We start from the raw sequence: 27,134 nt of genomic DNA, 5'->3' as shown, positions 1-27,134 counted from the left end.
TCTCCCATTGACTTCAGTAGGAGTTCTGCATGGTTAACCCTGAAATGCCAATTTAACTATTGATGTTAATTGGTTAGAAAAAATAACAATAGGATTGCTTTAAATTTGTATGAAGCCATGCAGTGGTCTGCCTCTGAGTTAATGGGAACTCTTCAAGCTCAGAGCTATTGCTAGATCAGAAAGTGAGCATGCCAAATGTCTTTTCTGTTTGATTTCATGCAGTACATGTATAGTAATTGATTAACTTTAAACTCACTGCGTCTGTGACTTTCTGATACAAGGAAACAAAAGACTAATTAGTCAGTGTAGGGATAAGAAATAACAGCTTTCAGCTTCAGCTGGCAACTAATTTAACTGCAAACTAGCAGGACAGCACACGTAAATTAACACAGCAAGAGACTTACTAAAACATCAGGATAATACCGTGACCAATAACAGCATTTGCCAACTATAGGACTGCATAATAAGATAATGGTAGGTAATTTTCATTTTTCACGGCAGAAGATCTTGAATCAGCAAGGAATTTGCTCCCCAGAACCTCTCTGGGACAACTCTGCACGTCACATGCAGGATGCTTGTTGGCTCTTTCCTTAGGGGATAAGAGAAGAATAAAAAAGAACTGCAGGAAAGATGCTAGTCACTGTAGCATGTAAGCAGTGACCCATAACCTTTCAATGAAAGATACAACCAGTTACAACAATTCCAATAATACCGGTATTCACACATCGCCATGCAGTCCATGTAGATTTTTCATGGTTTATTTTTCTCTGTGGTTTGTTGTATTCTTTATAATTTTGGAAAGCAAATGTTTTTTCGTGTTTAAAATTAATAAGATTTTTTTTTTATTCATTTAGTGAGGACCCAACCACCAAGAAAACAACCATGTTCATTTATGTGCCAAAAATGCTGTCTGCACAGCCTTTACTTGTAATCACTGCAGCTTGATTGCCATTAACTCCAATAAGTACAGTTGCAAAGCCAGAAGGAGGAGTATAAGTCTTCCACCTCCTACAGTACTTGTAACTAGACTATAATTCTTTCACGGAGACCATTTATTCACCATTCACAAATAGGCCCCTTGGTAGAACAAATTTGCATGTGGCCAAATAAGGATTTTAAATAACTTAATGGAAATTTTTGTCCACGTTCTAGTTTAAGAATTTTAAGGTGCCATATATGAAGTTTTAGTTTTAATTCATTTGGCCGAGGTTTTTTACCTGTAGGCCATAATAAGTAAAAGTCTACCTGACTCACTGACAAAGGTTCGTCTGCACTCCGATCATCTGAAGACTTTGGAACTTCGAGCCTGTCGATGAAAGTCTGGAGTTCTTTCCTGAATGCCTTCATCTGTGCGTTGATCCTGTAAAGAAGCTCATGCTCGCGTATTCTGCTGCCATCGTCTTCCTCATCCATCAGTCCAAACAGGTCCCCATTAGCTACATAAATTCTTGCCTCTGTTATGATGGTGCTCGTGTCAGAAATCAAGCGATCTATTGTCTTGCCCAGACGCTCAGCTTCACAGCGAATATCCTTCATCTGCTGCCTGTCAGTGAAGCTTTTCTGCCACCCAGATGGCGTTGGATAAAAAGATCTCGTGGGTGTCAGGCACCGGATATTCCTCACCTCTTCTGAGTCACTTTCCCCACCAATGGGCCCTTCCCTTTTGCGGTGAGGGGGACGAGAGTCATCATCACTCTCCTTCTTTCCTGCATCGCTTTCTGCATCACTGTCTCTGGGGCTGCCACGTATCCCAAGATGAGAGGCTAAATCATAGCGTTGCATGTTGGACATAAGCACTCTGTTCTCATACTGGAGTTGCATGACTTTGCCACTCAGCTCATTGATCTGCATTCGTGCAGCTTTTAGCTCTTCCTGCAGTGCTTCAGTCTTGGCACTATCGTGGTGCCTAGAGCTCTCGTGGGATCCAGACTTGTATTTGTATTTGTTCAGCTCAGCTGTTATGCGTTTGTTTTGTTCTTCCAAGTCAGCTACATTTCTCCTCAGCAATTCTGTCTCATCTTCTACTAGCTGCAAGTGCTGTCTTAATTCTGACAGGGATTCACTCTGTTCTCCCAGGAGTGGATTAGCAGCCCCTGAGAAATCATCTCCTCTCAAGTCATCAAGCTCTGCTTTCAATCCTCTATTTTCTACTTCTAGTTCCACTATTTTCCTCCCAAGAATGTTAGCTTCCTCCTCCACAAGTCTCAACCGAAGCTTGAGTTCAGCTTCTCTTGTGGTAGGTGGACCACCTGCTTCACCTTTTGGCAAAGGGCTGTCCAAATCACCATAAAATGATCTATATTTTTGCAGCTCGTGTTCAAATCTGTCCTTCTCCTTATCGATCTTAGCCATTTTCTTCCTCATCAAAGCTGCTTCTTCTTTGACAAACTGCAGCTGGCATTTCAGGTCTTCATTGTCCTCCTTAGGAAAAAAAAAAATGGAAAGAAAGATTAGAAGAAAGTTGATGTGTAACAGGAGACCTCCAGTGGATGGTCTTAAATTACAAGAGCAACAATTGAAGGTACATGGCTTTAAATACAAAGAGACTTTCCTATGGTCATTTTTTCATTGATCAGTAAATTAAATAAGAGGAAATAAATATTTACATTTAAAGAGAGAATGTCTATTTTACTAGCTATTAAACCCTGTGCAGCCCACAGAAAAGACCTTTTGTGGATACCTGTAAAAAAAACTTAAACACTGCAGTAGATATTAGCGTTAACAAATCCTGAAATCTGTACACAAAGGGCCTATGATCTTATTTCACCGGTACTCCATTTACTTATTTTGTCTAAAATATTTGGAGTACATGAAAGCTGGTGGGTTTTGTTGCAGCATAAGTGGTTCATTTAGGTAGTCCTTTACATCATGTTATCTGACTACAGATTTGGGATAAGAGTTCTCCATTTCGCAGCATGTAGAAAAACAAAGATCAGAACAAACAAGCAAGTGCAAATCTGCAAATCACATTTCCAGAGTGTCCCTGACACCCCAAAAATAAGGATCCAGATTACTGTTGTTTCAACATACCTCTGTTGGTGTTTGCTGTGTCTTTTTTTCTGATTTTTGTAGGTCTTTGCTCCCTCTTCTTTTCAATGACTGCTGAGACAAGAACTAAGTTAGAAGCACTGCATCTTTCACTGAAGAGCTATATAATTTAGTCATTCTGTTTAAACATAGTGAAACAAATGCAAATATAAAGGCAGTAGCTTCTTGCAATTCCTGTGATATCAAAAACAGAGGAGAGACACAGCTGTCTAAAAATGACACAGCAGAAGTATCGCATTAATAAAGTATTGGTTTAATCAGTTTGCTACTTTTTTTTATTCAACACATTTTAAGACAAACACATAACAAATGCTTAGCACCTGTATCACCACAAGAGGTAAGAAAGCGAGTGTCTCCAGTGGTAACTCAAAAAAATGGGAAAACTGAGGCAAGCAGTAAAACCAGTGCCATAGGTAAGCAACACAAAGTAGTGTCAGCAACTTCTCCCAGCTAACCTGAACGTATCTACAAGGACATCTTTCTCTGCCTCCCACCCACAGGCTTCAAGTTTGCAGTATACTGCTGCTACAGTTCTCCTAATGAAAAGTTCATTACTGAGCAAGTAGTAGCAGTGGAAAACAACTGCAGCAGTCCTACTGTCAACACTCAATACAGATCATCAAGAAAACAGCAGGAGAGAGAAAAGTGAATGAGAAAATATGTTAATACATAACTTCCCACTTGCAGCTGTTCTATGTTCCCCAGGTGAAATGTAGCCCTTACAGAAGGCAGTCATACAGCCACCTCTAAGACTATTCTTCAGTATGAACAGCCTTTGTGCCACTAAGTACCCAAAACCATGCATTTCTCTGTGCAGGCCAGGAAAAATCCAGTGGTATATCCAAAGTCATGCAGTTCCATCTAGTGGGAATTAAAATCCGTTCACATTCCTCAAGGAACAAAGCACAATGGGCAAGTATACTGTACATTGCTGCTGGTACCAATTGTTCTCCTTTGGCAGATCAGCCTCATTACAAATACTACACCCTGAGGACTGTTCCCTCCAAAGGAAAATTTGATGCCACAGAAGTGATCCACATATTGATATCTAAGAAACCATAAGACATGAGGTTTTTTGGTCAAATTTACTACACTTATACCAGAATTAAAATAACCTCAGATTCAGAACTAGAATTCACAGATGTAACAATCAGAACTGAAGCTTTCTCATCTCTTGAAAATGCACAGAGAGCTCTCAATAGATAAAACAATAAAACCAATCAAAGATCATTAGTATCTCAGCTGGACACCTCTGAATTCAAGGATTCCAGAAGAATTCAGAAAAGGCAAAAAAAATAGTTACACTGATTCATTTGTCTTTTTTAAAATAAAGCTAACAATATAGGGATTCAGTCTACGAACAAAATTATCCTTCTCCAGGGTCACCCATTAGTTACCCTACTGCAAAATTGGTATGTGCATGTGGAAAGTCTTTTATTGCTTTTCTTTTTGAACTGGTAAATTTATAAACTTTCAGAAGTGTAGATTTCTACTTGTCAGCAGTAATTATTCCAACATAAAAAGCCCATTTTCAAATCAGTTATCACTGCAAACTTTTGCTTGCACCAGCCTCTTGTTGTTGCCATCCACTAATAAAGTAATTAAAGGATAATTAAACTATATTTCTGTTTGGTTACCTAAATTCCTTCCTGCCAAGCCCAACGTCTCTTCAAGCAAAATGAGATTCTGAAATGCTGAGCTACAACTTCTTGAGTACCCTATGTTTCAGAAGATGTGAGATGTATGAAAAAGTTTCCTATAACAAAAACATTAAAAAAACAAAAAAAAAGAAGAGAAAGTTCAGAGGGCAAAAATTACTTTAGTTTTATTTCAAACTCAGGAAAAACTCATTTTTCTCCTTTCTCTCAATACTTTTTATTTTCAAGTCATGTTGTTGTCAGCATAATATTAAATACACAGAGCTTACGTTGTTCATCAGTGAAATGATGGCGTGTAGCAGTTTTATAGCAGGAAGCAGTGAAGAACATACACAAATCAATGAGCAAGATGATTTGTGTAAGTAGATTAGGCCTAGCTGGTATTGGCATAATCTCCTTTCCTGAGAAAAACACCAGGAGATGATCTCTGATCACTAGAGGTTGATTCCACTCATACACCTCAGCTGACAGATGACACCTTCAAAATCACTGTGCTCCATAATCATCATTTCAGGACACTGAGGAATTAGCCATGCTGAGTGAAAAATGCTACATCTCAATCAGTATATACACTTCACAATCCACAGTGGCTACTCATTCTATCATTTCTCTCAAGTCCTGTATTACTGCCATCTTCTAATTCGATTGACAACACGTTAAACAATTTATTCCCAGTAATGGAAAAAAATACTTCAAAGCAAAACAGAAAGAGAAAAAAAGGATTCAAATAAACATACAGCAAAAATAAAAATAGCAGTCCAGACTCTTGCAAGTGAATGCTCCCATTCTCCCCCAGGATAATACTGAAACTGCATGCTGCTTATTTTGATACACTAAAAAATGTTATACAAGGCCAGTTCATCCACCTCCACGTACAAACAAAAAGCTTCACGTTTGATTGTCTTTCAGTATAATTCTCCAGTTGTTTGTGTAATTCTCCTTTATCCATATCACAGTGTACTGCATGGAATATTGTAATAACACTGCAGACCACCTCTGCTGTTTCTCAACCATAGCAAAAAGTGTCTGCCCATCAAATTGTATAATTGCTTTGAAAGTTTGTAACAAAGGGTAATTTAAATTATATTCAGTTCATTCTATTTAATGATTATGAATCTAAAAAAAAAGACCGCATTTGCACTGTCTAGTCAGTAATGCTTTCTAGACAGCTTTATGGTTTTAATAATCTTAGATCAAGTCATCCATCTTCAGGAAAGGAAAAGAATAAGCAAAAAATGCACATCATACTGTTTCTACCGTGGAGATTTTGCTAAACTGCTCAAGTAGTAATGAAATGTTCAAGCAGTGCTAGGATAATAAGACCAGCAGCTGGGGTTATTTTCTCTGGAGACATTTAAGACCTGCCTGAACAACTACCTGTGCAACCTGGTCTAGGGAGCCTGCCTTGGCAGGGGGGACGGACTAGATGATCTCTAGAGGTCCCTTCCAAGCCCTACAATTCTGTGATAATATCTGCTTACCACTAGATGTCTAAGTGGTACAAATGAGTTTGATCTGATTCTGCTAGCACTCGCTGCTGTGAGCACACAAGGTTACGTTTAATGCTCTTGCAATGCTGAGAAATTTCCAGTGTAGATAAGGCCATAGACAATGTCTGCATTACATGCACATCTGACCACATGAAGCGGGCAAGCATGTTGTGATTTTCAGGAGCACCAATTCTCCAGTGACCTTCACTGGACTTTATCCAGTGCCATGCTGGAGATGCTAAGCACTTCTCAAGACCAGATGGCAAAATCCTTCTCTTGCCAGACTTAAACTGCAATCCAAATGTGCAGTTCCAACCACCTACGATGCTGAGTGCTTCAGCGTACAAAAAGACCTGAAATCTACTTTAGAAAATCACAGCTGAATGGAATAGCAGCATCATGCTGCACTGAATAGCAAAGCTTCAAAATGAACTCATTTCTCACTGCTTAACACTCTACTACAGGAAATCTCTCTGCAATTAATAAAGAAACTGAATAAAGCATACCACAATTTTTCAACACTTCTAGGTTGATTGTTTTGAATCTTGTAAACGATCAAAAATCAATGTAAGCAAACACAGGAGGAATTCTCAACCTACAAAGGGATTTATGGGTGCACAAGGTTCCCTTACCAGCCCTTATCTCTGATAACAGAACAGGACAAGACAAAAGGTGTGCAGCCTCTGAATGCCTACAGCTGCAAGTCACCCTCTCATCTCCCCATAGTTGTACTGCACACACTTGTAATTAGCTGCCTTTTAACCACCATGACAGCTCTACAGAACTTCTGAGTATTCTAGTATTTGATATGCTCCCAAAAGCTGCAAGAAAACACAGGGGATAAGGAAAATGCAAAGCACGGCATCCAAGAAACAAAGTGCAAGAACCAAACACAAAACTGTAGGTCTAAGGATATACCTACCAGCTCTAGAAATACTTTCTTCATATTAAAACTCGTAAAAAAGAAAATACTGCTGAAGAAGAATATGAAATGAAGGTAATCAAAGAGAGACTAATAATTCTTACCTAGTCTTTGAACGGCTTCATATTTTAGAAGAGTAGCCACCTTGCCATATCTGTATTACTTTATTCTCATTTGTTTATGAATTAGTATAGCTATCATTTTCAGATCCTCTGCCACTATTCATTTGTCAGTTTAAAGAGAAAAAAATAGAAAGAGGAAAAAAACCCATACATTTGCACTTCACCTAGTGAAAGCCTTTATATTTTGAAGGAAAAACACATTGACGAAGTAGATAATTAAAACTGTGTGAGTACAATCAGGTAAAAAGATGAAAGCTGCCTTTTAAAAGCTCTTTATTCAGTCAGGTCAAATAGCCAGCAAAATCTGACTTCATTTTCTGTGACCGCACATTCCCTCATCTATCAGGACATCTGAAAAAGGTGGAAGCAAATTCTTTGAAGAGGAAGCTGTTTTCTGCCACTGAAGCAACTTGTCCTCATTATGGATGCAGAAATGGCAGAATCACAATTGTAGGAGTTGGAAGGGACCTCTAGAGATTGTTGAATCCAACCACCAGTCATGGGCTATTTACACTTATCTCTCCAGTACTGGAATGCAAGAGTAAATCTCAGAACAGCATGAAATCTTTGGATTGAAAACACTGGAATAAGGTATCTTGTTACACAGTGGTGTTAGTTATATATATTTTCTAGGGCTCGTCTACTTGTCATCTCAGTTGTTTGTGTTTTCCAGGAAAAACAAGTCAGTCAGTCTTGTTAGGGTTTGCACAGTGCCTAGTACAATGCACACCAGTTGTTATCTTGGACTGTCAGTGTGACCACACAGTTTAAAACTCCACCATACAACAATAGCAGTAATCATAAACCACGCTCACAGACACAGAAGTTATCAATTAAATATACTACAGGTTTTACCAAAGTTAAGTAGAGTTTTCCTTTTCACAACTATTATCACATAGAGTTTTTCAGTCTTATCAGAATTTCTTAAAGGAGATTACAAGTAAGTTGTCACAAGAACACAAAAGTGCCAACAACCAGGTAGGTTCATGGCCTTAATTACAAAAATTGATGTATACAAACCAAAGGCTAGTTATCATATCTCAACAAAAAGGCTACAGTGAAAATGGTAAGTAATGAGGTGGAAAAAAAGGGAATGACTCTACACACACACTGTGCACCTTCACAGTGCTCACTGAAGAGGTATACCGAAGTCAGTTCTGCTAAGTTATGAGATGAATTAATTTAAGGAAAGTGCAAGGGGCTCAAAGCTAACTTGGAAGGAAGACATTTTAGCAGTTTAGACATCCCCGTGCCCACATTTCTCACTCTACCCGGAGTCTTATGCACCCTTATACTTCTACCATGCAAAGATGAAGGTAAGGCAAAGCAGAATATAGAAGCACTGGCTGAAGCAGGGGGTCCAGTGACTCTGATTACGAAAGGCTCAGAAGATTTGTGACTGGCCCCCATGCCATTTCCTCCTGAGTGAAACATGCTCAGCTTTTTAAGGGAGGTGTTTATTCCTTGCAAAGGGAGGGGGTTCTTAGGTTGATTTGAAAACTTTATGTAGAAGTTGCCTTAAGACTTCTATTTAATACTTCCCTTTGCTATGACTGAAAATCTCATTCTGAAATGAAATTTGACAACCTTCAGCTCATTATAAGTATTTGCTCAATGGTATGCATTTTTAACTAGCCTTCATGAGCAAACATCTAACCCTTCTGCATTTATCATAAATGTCACTGAACCGGAGGATCACCTGCAAATTAACAACAGCAGTCCTAATGGGGTCTCAGAGGAATCAATTATTTATCCTGCACTAATTAACATTTTTCACTGCTGCCTGGAAAAAAAAAAATTGTGGATAAAGACTGCAGATAGAGTAAAGTTTGGAGAAATGATATATAGTGAAAAGAACACTCACGTAGAATAGGTGCAGTGAAATAACATCTGTTTTAAAGGATAATCAGTTCAAATTCTGTATAAATTTAATTTTGTGACTGAATTGGGCTTACATGGCAAGGTTTTGGTAGCACAGGGCTTCAGGGGTAACTTCTGTGAGCAGAGCCCACCACTACTATGTGTCAGATCAGAGCTAGCCCCAGCTGCCTGAAAATGGACCCATGCTGCCATGAGCAGTGCTGGTTGTGCACATGGGAGAGCAGATTGAAGAAATGGAAAAACTACTGCGCAACAACAGTTGTGAAAGAAGAATGAGAAACGTGAGGGAGAGAAACAGCCCTGCAGGCAACAAAGTCAGCACAGAGGGATGGCAGGAGGTGCTCCAGGCTGAAGTAGCAGATCCCTACAGCTTAGGAGAGGCCCATGGTGGAGTAGGTTGTATCCTCTGCAGGCCACAGGCACTTTGTGGAACAGATCTCCATGTGCAGCCTTAGAGAAGCTCAAAGTGCAGCTGTGGATGAGGCTTGAAGGAGGCACAGCCCATGGAGAGCCACTGCAGGAACAGCCCCTGGTTGGAGGTGCAGCTCTAAGAGGAGTCCACAACAGACGAGGGAAGAGGTAGACCTTGAAGGGGCAGCAGACAAAATATTAGGGGCTGACCCCAGCTTCTATTTCCCAATCTCCTATGTCCCTTGAGGAGAAGGGAGTAGAAAAGTAGAAGAGGGAAAAGTGTTTACAGTTTGCTTTTAGTTCTCACTGCTCTAGTCTGTTGTCAATAGGCTGCAAATTACATTAAATTCCCTTATGCTGAGCTTTTTTTTTTTTTTTGCCAGTGATGGTAATTGGTGGGTGATCTCTCTGTCTTTATCTTAGTCCATGAGCTTTTCATCAGATTATATCCCCCTGTACTTTTCAGAGCAGTGTGGGGGTGCTGAAACCACCAGAGACCAAACAGCTTAATTTAGTCCTACAACATAAATACCAAAACTAAGGTCCCCTGTGCAGTCTCTAAAAATGGCCGTGATTCTCCACAGAGACAATCCACCTTCAGAGCAGTGAAACAAACCACTTCCAAGTAGTGCCCATCTTTTCCCTTTGAGGAAGAACAACTTCTTGACTTAGATTAACATCTTAATTTTTAAACAGCTAAATGATGACAACCCTAAGAATGCAGATTTAAAAATAAATAAATAACCACAGTAAACAAAGCATTGATGCTGGACTCTTCAGTTTAGCACACCAGTAAGAATGAGCTTTACAAAGGTCTGGGAACTCAACAACATTACTCAGAAAAGCACACCATAAGGAAAATGAGCCTTTGAAGTGGATCTATGTCTGTTTATCATCAAGGCAATGTTCCAGTTCAAAACTCTTTCTGGGGCACTGTTACTGGTGTTTCTAATGAGTCACTTAATCAAAGATCTAAATTGCAAGCATCTGTAAAAACTAAAATAATTCAGCCAAGCCTGTATTATAAAACACTCTTGATAATTAGGCCACTTTGATGTCATCATCAGTCATGCTTTACAGAGATATAGAAACCTCTCATTACACTCAACATTGGTGGAACAGATGACTGGCAAATACATTCTAAGTGCAAGTACTCAACTGTGACCCAAGCAAAGAGCTTGGTTATTATCCTAACCTGAATTGCTGAGAAAATCAAATTCAATTAACACAATCATACATCTAGGATCACACAAAGCAAAACAGAATTGATATCCACATATGTGCTACTGTTAATACTAGCAATGGAAAAAAAAATCACATAATATGTCAAAACATCTCAGCGGAAACAAACACTTCAGAAAAAATGACCTGCACATCTAAAAGGTTAACCCATCGCTCTTTATTTCAGAATAGTAAATGCACTCTTTGGAATTTATAACTATGGAATATCATCAAAATCAGGACCATAGAACACCAGCAGGCTGCATTTCTCGATGCAACAAATACTGCAGTAAGTGAATAAAGATCAGAAGTCTGGTGTTATTCTTCCTGTCTAGTAACAATTGCAGAGTTTGACTGATCCCAGCACTCAGCACACCCTATAACTGAGTATTCTCTGTCCAGTGACTCATCTCTATGTAATATGCACCCAGCACAGAATATGGCCATAAACATATTTAAATGTAAGAGTCTAAAAGAAAGGTGGCTTAAAATGAGCAATTCTGCACTCCTAAGTGTAGTACACAAACAGGGCTGCTAAGAAATAGAGTACAACTAGCACACTGGTCAGTGAAGAATCCCATTGCACAATCACAGTCTGTACTCTCACACAGCCCATCCACACAAGCTTTTCACTGGGCAGTAATCCTCACCTCTGTGGCAGGTATACTTTCTCTGTTGTGCTTTAATTTTCATAAATAATTCCCCTTAATACACGTGAGATATCTGCCTGATAGGAGGTTTAATACTCTGGACACACAGAGCTGTGCTGCACTTAACACTTGTTGCACAAAACAAATATCAGTGTAGCATGAAAATATGGCCATGTTTTGCCTAAGAAAACAGCCTCACAGACTCCAAGGTCTCCCTGTTTAACAAAAACAATCTGGAAACAATTTCCTTTCTCCCACAAAGTTATCTTTCCTATGCCTGTGTGGTCTGAAACAAAATGATAAATTAGATTCTGCTTATTATTGATAATTACAGGCCACAGAAGAGAAAAATATCAAAGAATCAAGAACAGCTGAGGCTGAAAGCAACTGCTGGACATCTAGTCTAATCCTCCTGGTCACAGTAGAGTCAATTAAAGGAGTCTTCCCTGTGCCATATCCTGGAGGTTTCTGAGCATCTTCAAGGAAGGAGAGACAAGAACCTTGGAAGAGAAGGACCAAGACTTTCCTATGAGTTACTGAAAAACTCCTGAAAGACAGTGCAGTCACTGTTCACAGCCAATACACATTCATAAGGGGAAAGTCTAGTTTAATGAACTTAATCTCCTATGAAAAAATAATGAGTAGTATAATAAATAGTAAATGCAGGAATTTCTGTGAGATTTTCACTGCATATAGCTCTGGAGACTGTTTTCCCATCTGAGGTCTTAGCAGACTTTCACCTGCTTTTACACTGGAAACTAAGCTGATATCACTCCCCAAGGGCCGACAACATGCATCACAACAACCACCTGTATTATGACATGAGGAGGTTATTATTTCTCATGCTGGCAGCTGAGTTCAGGCAAAACACAAGAGCAGTGCTTACCTCCATGGTGCTAGATTCTTCTTACTCTCCTAACACTGTGACAAAAAACACAGGGCCATGAAGCTCTACAAAAGAGCCATCAGGAACACAGGTACTTGAAAGATGCACTGTCTACGTGCAGACTAATCAGTAAATCTACTTGGCAACAGAACGCTCAGGTTGGGTTTTTTTAAGTGTAGATTTATTATTGTTAGCAAAGAACACTAAAATTGTATCATGTAGATTTGCTTAAGAGCTCAAGACAAGACCATGAAAAAAAAAAAACTTGAAGAAAGCAGTGAACAAAACAGCTATTGAACAAAAAGCTACAGTAATTCTCCCCTCAGTCTGAAGCAAGTTCAGCTTTGACCTTTTTCAGCACATTCAAAACATAGGTGTTTCTTGAAGGGACTGATGCACTTAAGCAGAAGACTGAACACAGAGGTTTAAAGGGCAGAAATTTTTTTTTATTCTTATTCATTAAAACCTTAGTAGGATTATGACATCTGGTTTATATTGATTCTGTACTATAGCATATATCTAGACTTCTGGCTCAGAATGGAAACATTTTCTGAGTGCTAAGTGTTAGAAAGCAATTTTGCAAAGTCATCTGGATTTCTCTAAATCTAGAGAATCCTATACTCCCCTTTATGCTCCTGTAGCAGTGCAGAGAGGTTGAATTTGGCCTATTATCCAATTTCTTTCTTTAAGCAACTAAACAAGTCATACACAACGTCCTACAAAAACAGAACAACATTATCCAGGGACCTGCCAAAAATAGAAAAAATAAGCAAAAATAAAATTACAGTTGGAATTTAAAAAGCATAGTATATTATTAAAAAAAAGAAAAATAACAAAAGAATCAATGTGGATTAGGTGGTGTCTTTGCATAGAACTACGGACACAAGCATGAAAGGTACCACGATAGCTACTGAAGTACCACTGTAGGGTGAATAACCCAAAAGAGAAGTACCCACAGAAAGTAATGGAGGTGAGTGGTATATTCTGTATGGCTTATCCAGATGGCATACAGACAACCTGTAAATAAAGAAAGGCTCACCTATTGCTGATGGTCAAGGCTTGCCCAGGACTCCACAGGGGAGGGATCTCCAACAAGAAACCTTTCCCCAGTGGTGGTCAGCCCTTAAATGGGGTCTGGGAGAGGTGGAGCCAGACTCCACCCCTTCTGGTCACACAGGTGCATTGCCTTCACCTGTGCTCCTGCAGCTGACTCAGTGCTTGCTTCAGGTGATCAATCAGTCATTCAGGCAGTTCCCATTCAGATTCAGCAGTTCCCATACAGAGATAAAAGGCCTTCTCTCTAATTTAGATCTCAAGGAAATTCATACCTTAAGGTCTGCAGTAACAAAGCTGTGTATTTTCCAGCCTGCCTATCAGTGAGTTCACACTCAGAAACAGTTTTCTCTGGTTACTGCTTACCATCCACCAACCTGAGCCACAGTTATTATGTTGTTCATTACTCACTCAGATAACTGGGCATACCAGTTCTGTAGGCACTGTAACTGCTGGTGATTGCCCCTTCCCAGTAAATCTCAACTGTAGTGAATTCACATGACAGTCTTGGATTGGATTTGATGTTCTGTTTCCCTTTGCCTAGTTTTCACCAGTAAATGAAATAGCCAGGAGCTATCCTAAGGATCTGATGCTGACTGACACTCCACAATTCAGTTTATTTTCAGCTAAAATGACAATACAGCTAAACTTTCCTATAGCTTCCTACCAAACAAGCATGACTGCATCCAAAATGTCAATCAGGAGTGAGCTCTGCCCCAGGCTAGACTCCAAACCATGAACAAACTCTGAAGCAGTGGTAACTGACCCACGTCAAAACCATCCAAGGGGCAATCACACGTCAGTATGTGGGCCCATTCCTCAGCCCAATTTTTACAACTATAATTGTTGTATAATGGAAGCGAATCTATAGCAAAAACAACTTTGAGAAGCATTATCCAAGCAACAAAATGGTTTCAGGTGTTGACATGAGAGCAGGATGTAGGGAGTCCTTTCTTTTCTCTAACACTTTGATTCCACGTGTTTGGAAGCCCATCTGTTAATCTTCATTCCCATTCTGATTAGCTTTGCCTAAAGAGAGACGTTTTCCCTTTTCTTTTATTTTATTGTGTTTACCTTAATATAAAAGGGATTCCGGATTTACCTGGAGACTTCATTAATAATAACCTTGACAGGTGAATTTGTAAATCTAAGGCTGCTTGTATCCATCACAGGAAAAAAGGCAAAGTAACATCCTGCAATAAAGAAGGAACCCCCTTGCCTCTATCAGGAGAAAGCAATAGTAGTATTTTTACAGAATCAAAAAGAGTTGCTCAAAATCAGCTTCATTCAGTGACTAAATTCTCTTCTGTTTTAAACTTCAGCCAGATAATACTGTTTTTTCCCTAGTTACTTTTATTATTAGTTGCCCATTAGAAAGCATATCAGTCACTCCCTTTGCACGTCCTTGCAAGCCTTATGACAATTTAATAAGAATCCAGGAATTAGCATATCAGCTTCAAGGACCCTCCAAAAAAAAAAAAAAACAAAAAAAAAACCCTTCCAGACATCTTTCTTCACAGTAAAATACCTTTGGAACTTCATTCTTTAGAAATCTTTCACTGTTTTTTATATGTTTTGGAGCTTATTATGATTGACCACCAGGCCATTATCTTCAGTGTTGATAAACTCTCTTTGAGGCAAACAGCTCGTGAATTGCTGATAGCTAATACATAATTAAAATCTAATTCTATGAGGTTTAAGTTTAAACTGATTTGCAAATGTATATAATTTTGTCCTCCTTACGGCATGATATTTTCAGAGAACTAAGACAGAATTTATAATAGAAACCAATTTATTTCTCTATTTTTTCACATCCTCAAAAAATTAAACTTAAATCTTCTTTCTCACTGTGAAATCAGTGCAGTTGATCACAGTGTACTCTGAGCAATGAAGTCAGAATCACTAATTCATAGATTATGAATAGCATCCCTGCTGAGTACTGTTTTTAAATGAACAAAATATTTAGGCAAGATACCAAATACAACATAATTTCACATAGGCAAGTTTGAAGTAAGTGGAAGTTCTGTGTCTGCAGGATGTGGCACTTAGAGAATCACTGAACTGGAAGAGGAATTCTTTTTGTGTTTTCCTATACAAACACAGAGAGATTTGTTTCTAATCTTTTTTAAAGGAAGTCTTTCATCACACTGTTGTTCTTTCACCAAAGCAACTTGAATTTTCATAAAGCAACAGATCATTAAAAAAGTGCTTAAAGGCACTTCTAGTCCACGTGTTGCTTGTACACTTGATAGTCACATCCTCCAAAAGACCTAGGGCTTGTTAAAATTATTAAATCCTACCCTACTGCCATCTGGTGCCAAAAGTAAGTAAATTATTGCAGCTCTTCAAAGAGTCCCAGTTTCCCATACTAACCCTATGAAGCTGATCAGCTAGATTGACAGGCATGCTAGCATCTCATCTCTTGCTCTTTATCTCATCCCTACTCCCTCTATTACTAGCTGTTTCAAACAAGGCTAAAGCAGAAACAGAAGCACAGGGTACAATTAGGAAGTTAGTAGAGAACAGCGTGATAGAGGAAACTCAAACTTTCCCTGTCAAAGCAATAGAACTGAGTTATCTATGTTCAGTAAACACAGCATAGGAAACAAACACAAGCTAGAAATCTGTATTCAGATACAGAGCTATAACCTCACTGGGATCACATGAGAGACAAGACAGGATATCTCACATACTACGTAGCCACAGATCTCTGAAGGTGAGGAAGTAAGGCTCTGCACTATGTAAAGTTCAAATGCATTGTGCATAGTCTTGTAATGGGGTCATGGGCCAGTTGTGAGCTATGGGAAAGAATCAGAGGGCAAAGAAGCATTGGTAACACTATTCTGAGCATCTTCTACAGACCATCTGATAAGTAAGAAGAAATAGATGAAGCTTTTTTCAGATAGCTGTAAGCCACATGATTTGTGCAATGTGTTGACTCAGGTAGAAAAAGAGACTGTTATAACAGACATAGCAGCTGATACTGGGACAAGATCATCCCTTGCCAGTTCTTTTCAAAGATCTCCAGCTTTCTTTTTGCCTGCATGTGCATGTTGTTGTTTTTTTTTTTGTTTGTTTTTGGTTTTTTTGTTGTTGTTGTTGGTTGATTATTTTTAAATAACAGCTTCTGTTGTGAAATCTCTAGCTACTCTCTTGATTTCCGCCCAGCCTGAGCACTCAGACTTATGGAAATCTAAGTTGTGCCCACAGTTTACATAAACGGGGCAAACAAATATTGCAAGAATAGGCAGAAATGTATGATTCACTTTCCTATGGTCCCACAGCACATTAGTATCAAAATCAGCAATGGAATTTAGATTACTCCTTATAAGTCCTCCTTATAAGTCCTGTGCCAAGCTTCCTAGATCTTTTTGCCTTCTTTCATTTTAACACAAAGTACAGAACAGTCTGACTGACAGACAGGCTCCACTCCAAGAAAACAAAGACACATGCAGAAAGACAAACTCTTCTGCTTACATTATGAATTGAATGGGCACAAGTAAACCTCTGGCTCAAGCCATGTACCTTTGGTTATTAAAAGCTGTCTATCTGAGCTAATAACCTAAGCTTAGAAGAAGAAAATATCAGCTTGACAACATCACTGTAATGTAGCTGTATGAAATGAACATGAATTAGTCTTGCATCTGCCCCGCTTAGATCAATAGCAGAGCAATCTATATCTATTCATATAGACACGTATCTCCGAAAAACACTGCATTTCCACACCACAATGAGGATTTGTAAAGTCCAGGGTCCAGTACATCTGTCATACTCTCCACCTATTTTATTTATCTCACAGCAAACAATCTAAAGCATGGTTAACTGGACATTTTGTACATAGCTACAATAAAAGGAATGATTTATTTTTTTCTGTATTTATTCATGAAAAGCTCTACAAGAGTTAATTAGGCTTCAACAATGCTTGCTATATTCTGAATTACTAAACTTTTGTCTGTATAAATATTGTTTCCAGTTTGAATACTACCTTTGCTTAATGCGTATCTAGAATGAGTATAAGAACTAAAAACAAATTAATAAATACGTTTAAGAATGCAAGTCGTTAACAACTTGTTACATCTCAGTATGCAAGAATAACACTGCTAAATGAAACAACTGCAGGTTGGAGGGCCCCAAGTAAGAGGTACTGACAGAAAACATACAGTATGCTGAAACACATTCCAATAAGTTGGATACTTGCAAGCTTCTTCTGCCATCAACAACTACTCCCATTTATCATATAATGTAATTCATCTTTATTTTTTTTCCTCCAAGAGCTTCAAACCAAGAAAAGAAATTGCAGATATATCTCTTTACTAATGGACAAACTCAAGTCCATATTGACTCAAGTGTTCAGAGGATAAATCTAACTTTGTCTCTAAACAAACATTTTCTAGCATTTATCTTTTATACATGCTTGCAATGACATGTTTCTTAAAACAATATAGTCTCTACAGAGAAAACTTTAGTTCTCGTCATGCTCTAGAGACACACAAAAAAATGCTGCTTCAGCCTCTAACATTTTCTACCAAGTCTTTTAAACATTCTCTGCTCACTCACACTTTTCATCATAAAAGAAGAAAAAAATCCCATGGCAATTAAAAATAAATAGATTTTAAGAAGAATGGGAAATTTTACCAGCCAGTACATAAAATCAGGTATGTGTTTCTGTTGTACAATTGATAATATAGAAGCACAGAAATCAGTTATACATAACTAAGCACTGCTATTATATTGAAAAATAAAGAAGGTTAATCAACTACGGGGATTAATTCAAAGCTCAATTAATTGAGGAATCCAGATCAAAAGGACTCGACTCTGCATTCCTATTTACATTAAGTAGAACTTACTTAAGCAGAAAGTTCACTGGTTGTAATGGGTGAACTAACATGAGAAAGGGTTGTAAAACCACAAAACCAGAGCAAACAACTCACAAGCAAACAGAAGATTAACATTATAACTACCCGACAATGATAAAACATGTAAAATCTCCAATCAATGAAAAATAAGAAATATTTTTCACAGAAAAATTCTATTTCACTTCAGATTCCTTCCCCTCTCTTCCCCCCCCCCCCCCCCCCAACATGGTTATTTCATGTTAACAATTTCATAGCTTCTTCACAGATACTAAATTTCAAATTTGTAAGCATTGATATTCTTCATCAGCACTGTTTCATTGGTTTCCCAAGTCGTGGCATGCTTACAAAGTGCATAACAATTTGTCTTTGCTTCAAACTTGCTTTTCTTCAGCTTGTATTTCCTCAACCACCCTCCAACATCCCCCATCCTATGCTAAAAGTCCTAGCCTAAGAAATAGCCTCCTCTGACTGTCTGAGACTCAACAGTCTCAATGGAATACAAAACTGAAAATTCTGCCTAATTATGCTGAAGCACACAATGAGTGGAGATAGCCATTCTCCCAGTTCTGTATAATGACACATTTCTGACTTCTTATCCACCTCATCTCTACTCTGATGTAGAGAGTCTTAATGCACTTTTCCATACTGTTTCAGTGCTCCCATTCTTCGTCAAAAGGGAATTATTCATTTGTTTCAGCATCAGGAAACAGTATCGTGCAGAAGAGCTTCTGGCATAAATACAATTTTTTTTTTGTCTTTTTGGTGTCTCAAATAACTTTCCATTGATATCAACAACAATAGAAAAAGGAAAACACCTAAGCTATAGAAAGAAGATGAATATGAGCAACCCTGCCTATGACAGGGAGGTTGGAATCTGATTATCCTTGAGGTTCCTTCCAACCCAAACCACTACATGATTTAATGATTCTATGAGAACAGCAGAACTACAGTTGAGCCTAGTGGGCTGCAGGGAAGAGCCAGGATAAGGAGAAAGAGACAACTGACGGCAGAAATGAAGAAGTCTATTTATTGGGTTAATTTCCTGCAGGTACGTAGCTCCCCAAAAAAGCAAAAATTAAACTGTCACTACACATTACTGTAATCCAGAGACCCATAATAAGAATCAAGGCAAAAGATGAAAGAAAAAAAAAACCCACCAACCTTCGGTACAATCAATTACAGTGCAAAAGGAAAGCATAAGAATCTACAAGAAAGTAGGGTTTGAGACAAGAAAAATTGAAAACCTGGAGTAAAGTCAAGCTTAACAAAAAGTTGTAAGGATAATAACAGAAAGATCATGCTCTCATAAAGAAGATGGTCTCAGAAACTGAGTGGTATTTGAAGGCAGAAATCAAAGTGAAAACAGAAAATCTCAGACACAGGAGAAGGAAGCCAAATAAGGCTCAGATGTTACCATGCCCCTTTCAATACCACAGTTATCAGGAAAATCAGCAGCAGGTGGTGAAAACACACCCGTTTATTCCCTATAAAATGTTTGAAATTTAGTTCCTGAAAAGAAAACATGAATATTTTAATACTACCTCACTTAGAGAAAGCATTTGCAACTCTTAAAAATTCTGTAACTGATGGAAAACATACGCTTGGCTGGAATATCCTTCAAACCTTGGGTGCTTGCAAGAATAAAACTGAAAATCTCCTGGCTTTCTTAACAACTGAAATACATCTCTTCTGCTTCATATAAGATCAAAGTAGACATCAGCATTTCTGCTAGAGAATATTACTGAATGTTAAAATTCAAAGGATGACACCAATTTTCAACACTGAACATGAGAGTTGTTTCTAAAATCTATTCTAAAAAATCACTCTAGGTCAACATTTTCTCTTTTTACTGCATGCTTTATTATCTCTGCTGTCCAGTCTATTATGCTTTAATACAATTTTCTGCTTGCTTAATGGGACAGCATGTTACATCTGTATAATGACAAACTGAGTAATTTTGAAGATGAATTAGATACGATATAAAATTACACTAAGACTGAAAGTCCAGGAAGAGTCCTGAGCTCTCCACTATCAGTAGTCCCTAGAAGTAGATAGCAAAGGAAAAATACAGTTTGTTATAAAAACATGAGGAACATAATTTGCAGAGTCAGATGCCTCTGACTCCTTTCAGCATTCTTTCAATAAATATTCCAACATAAGCACAAGGTCTCAAGGCTTCTGAATTCTGTTACTACCAGTTCTATATTTCCTTTCTAGTATGGGAAAAACTAAGCCATCATTTCCTTTCTGTATCCCCTAGAAACTGAATCTTTGTCCTAAACTTCCCAGTCACCAAGCTGTACTTCAGCACTCTTTGCTACTTTCAACTTTAATCTGTCATATCGCATGCTCCCAAAACAAGTTGTGGGTAGAAAAGTAGTTGAAGACTTCAAATATCTTACATAGAAATAAATACCAACCTCTTTCATTTTTTCCAGTTCATTCTGCAGTGCCTGTTTTGCAGTTTCAACTTCTATAAGCTGCTGTCTTAATTTTTCGTTTTCATCCTCCGTTACAGTACGCTTTTCCTCCACATTCTCTAACTCATGATGAAGTCTCACTGATACATCTTTTGCAACCTAAATGTAGAAATATTTCAACAGAAAGAAGGAGAAAAAAAAAAAGCACAATTACAAAAGAATCACAGCTGAAGTGCTTAGCGTCTAAGCAACCATTTACAAGCTAATTCTGGATGTTTTTACTGAAGTGATCTCTAAAGAAACAAACACATAGACTATGACACACACAGAATTACAAATTATTCAGAATTCAAGATAATCCCCCCCAGAAAATGGAATATTCTTTCTATGGAATTTACTAGAAAGCTCGGGAAACCAATTCTTTCTTTGGTTCTGTTAAATCAACAATGAAAGAATATCTTCATTATTCCTGGGGACAGTGCAGCATCTGTTTTCTCTCAGCCGCTGCCAGCTTTTTCTTTTCAATGCAGCAAAGGATGTGTCCTTCAAGTGCTTGACATGTGGAAGCACCAGGTTAAAAGCAAAGCTCAGGTTCTCCAGGCCTACTGTATCTGTGCATTACAAAGGACCACAGATGGGAAAACCTTTATTTCAACCCTTCTAGTTCCTCCTTCCTTCGTGGATAGCTAATCAAAATACATGGCATTTAGAACTACTGGTTAAGTTAAAGAGTAAAATATGAACAAGCATTTTTACTGACCTCATACTTATCTAAATGATGACTGATATTTTTAAATTAAAATGAACACAAGCTAAATTAGGGAGTTTGACATTTTCTTTAATTGCATTTTCACAGGCATAGAGTTAAAAGGAACACAAGATCTAATTCCCTTTCTTTATGTAAGACGATAAGAATTTTGCCATTTAAACCATTTGCATTGTATTTTGTGAAACTAGTAGGAACTATGATCACACATTAAAAATATTTAAATATGCTAATCACTGCTGTGGTGATGATTTGGACACATACAATTCGAACATGCTACTTTGATGATTTTGTTAGGACATCAGAAAGTATAATTAATCCTTAGCATTACTTAGGAGAGCTCAGATACCTTTCACTATAACAATCCTTACTACTTACATGTCAAAGAACACTTTTTGACATACTAAAACACTGGAGAAAAAATAATTGCAAGCAAGCAGTCTAGAAGAATCCAATCTATCAGAGCACAGCAGCAGCAGCCAGTGAGTCAGCCTCCCCCGACAAGAAACTGTGTGTGCATTACTGATACAGCACTGCAGTGTAGCACAAGATCATTCAGTAACCTCCCCCACTGCACACATACTCAAGACACATAGTGCCCAATGGAAAGAGAGAATGGAATGGAATTTCAATAAGCATAGTCCAAAGAGAATGTGGGATGAGCTGAGAATCACACCACAGGGCTGCATCTTGATGTCTTTTTCCCACAGTCAGTATTAAACTGCTCATCTGGTTGACCAATCAAAGTAAACGGAAAATCACTGGGGACATTTTTAACAGCATCCTATCACAGTCTGCAGCTATGCTCTCTATCAGCAAATACAACAAAAATCGTTACTAGAAGTGATTTTATGTCACAAAATTTGGAGGAATGGCAACTAAGGCAGATAGATAATACAGAGCATTATAGAACACCTGGAAATTTGAATTCACTTATGCAAGATACATTTTAATAAAACTATGTGAAAGACTGCACCTCTGAAGAACTAATGGTCGGCTAACATGGTACTCTTGTAAAATGGAGAATGTTATTTTAGATAGAAATTCTTCAGAAGCAGACTTAGGAAGACCACAGAGAATGGTGAATGAGTTACAAATATGGCTACCCAGACTCAGGACTTCAGTTTGGCAGACACATGGTATTTGACAACTATCCCTACCCAAAGTAGAATACAACCATGACATGTGGGAAGGCTTGGTAAAAACATCATTCCTTTCCAAGCACTGAGTTGTGTAATCATTAGGAAAGAATTGAGAGAAGTCCTGACAGAAATGAGCCCTTTGTTCTGCTTAATCTGAGGCCTTTGGAGCTCCAGCAAGTGAGCACTTAATCTACAGGTTCAACTTCCCACCCAACCCTCTGCATTCATTCCCTGTTAATACAAAGTAGCAGTGAGCCAACTCTTTGTTTCTTTAACCAACCCAAGAAGCTGGAATCATGTCATACACTAAGGTTCACGTTCAAATTCTGCCTACCAAAATGTCTCAACTGTACATCTCAACACAACTTTGATTGTGCAAAATGTCATTTGTTTGGATCAAAATTTCCCTTGACCCCTGAGAAAGAGGCATTTAAAACAAAACAAAACAAAACCATTCCTGCCAGTTTTGTTTCCGACCAGGAAGACACTAGTTTGTCCAGAGTCACATGACAGCTAGCTACAGAATTGTGGCCGAAACAGCAAATGTGCCTTTTGAATTTGCACAGAAAATGAATATTTATAAATACTGAAAAGGAAATTTACATCTTAAATGACATTAGTAAGAAAATTACTGGGACATGCCTTGGCCTGGTGCCTATGTTTTAGTAAGAATGATGATCAGCTGGAAGTTTTTCAGAAAAGATTATCTAAGTCTGAATAACAGCACTGGGAACAACAGAGCCTCAATCCATTACATTATCAAAAAGAAGTTTAGCAATGGTCTGTTCATGTCACATGTTAAATTAGCACTGCCAGCTGCAGTCCACAGAATCCAATGCAGGTAACTAGCCCTCAGCAGGGGGATGGGCAGTGAGCTCCAGTTTGCTACCCAGAGATCTGCGGTTCCCTGAAAAACGGCTGGGAGGTCCTTCAATTGGAAAAGGTTTTGAAGTGTAGATTTGGCAACAAACTTAACAAAATCTAAAGCATGGAAGCAAAAATGAAACAGCTTCCAACTAGCACATGAAACTTTATTTCAATCTAATTGGAGCAATCTAGAATGGAGATGACACATTATTTACTAATGTTACTATTTAAACAAATGCTGAAACTTCTCAACGATGGGCTGTGGTTCATTCAAATGTTATGGATTAAATACAGTTGATGACACACTGAAATTTGATGGGCTGTGTCTACTGTTTTGTGTGGACGTGGCAAATCCTGGCTTTGCTGAAGGTCCACTGACGCCAGCAGAATCAGGATTTCAAGGTTGCAACTCTGCAAGCATTCAGTCTAACAGTCCTCTGAAGTCTTTGATGAAGAGGACACTGATCTCCTAAAAGTCAGCATGGCTGTTCAGTGAGGTTGGTTTAATTTTGCAGAGGGAGTACATGGTCTCAGTTTGACATAAAAAACCCAAATCTCCGGACCACAACTGGGATTTAAGTTACTTATCACACAGTAACTTCACAAAACATGACTGGACTGAAGCTGCCTGCCTGTGGGGCCTCACTGCAGAGCTGCTTGCTGGAGATCCCCCGTTATTAGTTGAGCTGCAACCCTACATGCAGCACTGAGCACACACTGAACGACAGAATGGATGGAAATGCCAGAGTCAAGAGGCCTGAAGAGCACAGCGTGCCTCCACCTCCAGCACTCTGACTGCCTGGTGCCGCACACGCCCGTACCTTGAGGTCCTGCTCCATGCTGCGTAGCAGCTCACCGTCGATCTCACCAGTCTGCGCGTAGCGGAGCCTCTTGCGCTCGGCCTTGCGCAGCCGGTACTGGAGGATCCGGCAGTTCTTGTTGGCTCGCTCCAGCTCGTGGCGCATTTCTTGAAGCTGACAGGCGTCCTCCTCGAAGAAGCTGTCCCTCATCTCATCCATCTCTGTCCTCAGCTCATCTATCTCGTTCTGACACCGGGCGGAGGAGGGGTGGGGACACCAACAGGTGGGTCAGAAACAGAGGTCAGCAAGGGTGGGGGAAGGCACACAGACGGAGCTCGGAGACGGCCCTTCTCCCGGCGGGGATCCGCCTCATTCAAAACACCGCAACAGGAGAAGGAAGCGGTGCTGCCCGCGCACGCCGCACCGAGGCCATCGTTCCCCCACGTCCCCAGAGGGGCCTCCCTGGCGGCAGGGAACCCCTCCCAGCTCCCCCATCCCCGGCTCCCCGCCGCCTCCCCTCACCTTGAGGCTCTCGTTCTCCTCCCGCAGCTTCTCCATCTCCTCTTGCATCTCGTCCTGCGGCTGCGGGCTCAGTGAACCCTCCGGTGTGCCGCTCCTGCCGCCCGCCTCGCCCTGCCGCAGCTCCTCGGCCCCGGCCGCCGCCATGGCAGAGGGCGAGGAGGCGAGGGCTGCCGGTAGGAGCTCGGCCGAGGCAGCGGCCGCGGAAGATGCGGCGGCACCGGCGCTATGGTTGCCGCCCTTGGTTTGCATCTGGGCGGCCGCCGCCAGCCCCTTCCTGAGGTGGAACTGGATGAGCTCACTCTGCAGGCATCCCTCCTTCCAGTACCCGCCGCCGCCCGCCGCCCCGCGGCCTTTCCCCGCGACCGCGGAAGATGGAGGCGCGGGGGCCGCCTCCCCGGCTCCCTTCGGCGGAGCCCGCCCCGCTTTCCCCCGCCACTGCCTGGGCGGCGGCGCCGCCGCCCCCTCGCGCTCCCCCGCGCCGCCTCCCGCAAGGGGCGCCTCCTCGGCGGGTTCTTCGGCCGCGGCCCTCCCGCCGGCAGCGGGAGGCGCTTCAGCACCGGCGCCGGGATGGACAGCTCCCGGCGGCGCCGCACTGCGCGGCTGCTTCTCGGCGGCGCGGCCGCGGGCGGCCCTGGCGGACTGGCTCGGCGGCGGCCGCGCGGCCCCGGTCTTCGCGACGGAGGCGGCGGCGGGCGGGGCGCGGGAGGCGGCGGCGGCTGCTGCGGGGGGCGGCGGGCGCGGGGCGGCGTCGCGGGCTCTGGCCGGGGAGGAGGCTCGCTGCTGTTGCTGCTTCCTGCCGCTGCTGCCCTCGGGATGGAGGCGAGGCTCGGCGGCGGCAGCGCCCCCTGCGGGCGGTTGGCTCATGGCGGCGGTTATCGGCGGGAGGCGGCCATCCCCGAAGGCGTCCTCCGCGCTGCCGCCTGGGGAGGAGAAGCGGAGAAGACGATCGAGCGAGCGGGAACGCCAGCCAGCCTGCCACTCCTTTCATCTATGGCCTTTTCCCCCTTCTGATGCCAAACCCGTCTTCATACGCTCTACCACACCACGGCTGTATTTCGATCCACACGCACCTTTCCCCACATGCTCGTCCTCACTGCCCATCCTGCAGGCACCCATCAGCGGGCCAGGCTGCTGCACAAATGGCTGCGTGCGATAGTGGCAGCTCACTGCTCTTTGGCCTTGGCAGGGGGCTCTGCCAGCACGCGGCCTGGCCTTCTGAGCACACCAACCTAGAGTCCCGGAGGAAAAAGGGTCTCTGAACCAACTTCTAAGCTTATTCGGGTTTGGGACAAGCTATACTGAAACAGGAGTGAGGCATAATCACTCCAGCATGTTTTCAAAGAAGGTGGGAAATACACATCGGCCCAACAAGCTGTCATTACATAGTATTTACCTAAGCCTGCATTTATGCACCACTGAACCAGAGTTTTCATGAGTGCAACAGATTATAAAAATAGTCAACAAAGACATTCCTTAAAGCATTCTTGAAAATAATGGCTACGATACATGGACTGTTTTTACATAGCCTTTGTTCAACTGCCCTTAAAGGGAAAACGTGGGACGAAGTAGAAGTGACAGAATTCCTAACACAGCCTAATGATCCCATCTGGCCCACTGCAGGTTAAGAAATAAAGAAATCCAACCAGGTAGATCTGCACCCTGACAATTGCTTTGCTCACCAGAGCACACCAGGCACTGACACTGCTCTGTGCTCCCAGGCTGGGGCTCAGAGATGTCTCCCAACTGCAGTGTCATTACATTCCTCATTTTAACCAGTATGTTTAAAACGAATGCTCAAAAACAAACAAACAACCATGATTTAGGAAAAATTTCCCAGACCTTAAATAGTAACGAGAAAGAATGGGAGTGTAAACCTACACAAAGTCACACGTGCACAGCGCTGTACAAAAGATTTGCTTTGTTTCTCTTATCAGTCACCATAACTGCTGCTGTTCAGAGCTGTACGGGTACCAATTGTCACTCTTGAAAACCAGAAACCCCTACAGAAACTGCAAGAAGTCAGGACAGGACTTGGTTTGGATCCCATATTCTCCTGAGCGCTTTGACTCTTCCTTGTCATCTTTTCACCCCCAGTTTCAGGACCGGCTACTGCCTACAGTTTCCTTGGCTGCGGCTTGGGGTTTTTGTGCTGCTTTTGCTTGTTTTCTTTTCCCCCCCTCTGTTAATGGGGCAGTGAAATCCACCTTTGTGCCCAGGTCCGAACCCTGCGTACCAAAGAAAGACCCCGCCACACAATCTTCCCTTCTCAGAGGCAAATCCACGTGGCAACAGGACCATTGCATGTCCCCAGGTTTTCCTGTCGGGAACAGAAAAAATGCCCGACCAAAGGCGGCAACAAAAGGCTCCACCCGCAGCGTGGGGATGCGGCGCAGGGCATCCCTCTGCCCTCTACTCCGCG

At 40.9% G+C, this 27,134-nt stretch overlaps 1 protein-coding gene across 1 annotated transcript; it reads right to left on the bottom strand.

Moving 5' to 3' along the window:
* Positions 1-567: 567 nt before the first annotated feature.
* On the bottom strand, positions 568-25,594 carry MTCL3 (MTCL family member 3). Its single transcript, XM_065734256.1, has 5 exons — positions 24,716-25,594; positions 24,215-24,439; positions 20,619-20,777; positions 3,031-3,102; positions 568-2,421 (listed from the first exon to the last, which is right to left on the bottom strand). Exons 1-5 carry the CDS (start codon positions 25,577-25,579, stop codon positions 1,057-1,059), a joined length of 2,685 nt encoding a protein of 894 aa, XP_065590328.1. The 5' UTR covers positions 25,580-25,594; the 3' UTR covers positions 568-1,056.
* Positions 25,595-27,134: the final 1,540 nt, after the last annotated feature.

This window comes from Cyrtonyx montezumae, unplaced genomic scaffold, assembly GCF_038088225.1.
Source record: "Cyrtonyx montezumae isolate F1298 unplaced genomic scaffold, pur_monq_1.0 scaffold_0, whole genome shotgun sequence".
Taxonomy (NCBI): domain Eukaryota; kingdom Metazoa; phylum Chordata; class Aves; order Galliformes; family Odontophoridae; genus Cyrtonyx; species Cyrtonyx montezumae.
This window is presented reverse-complemented; position numbering and strand designations above follow the sequence as displayed.

What these genes read in the sequence shown, in the direction of transcription:
- MTCL3 (XM_065734256.1), bottom strand. Translation starts at nt 25,579, where the DNA reads ATGAGCCAACCGCCCGCAGGGGGCGCTGCCGCCGCCGAGCCTCGCCTC. An exon ending in GCATGGAGCAGGACCTCAAG is followed by an intron (nt 20,778 to 24,214) that starts GTACGGGCGTGT and finishes TTCTACATTTAG; the next exon opens with GTTGCAAAAGATGTATCAGT. An exon ending in AACTGGAAAAAATGAAAGAG is followed by an intron (nt 3,103 to 20,618) that starts GTTGGTATTTAT and finishes TTCTTGTCTCAG; the next exon opens with CAGTCATTGAAAAGAAGAGG.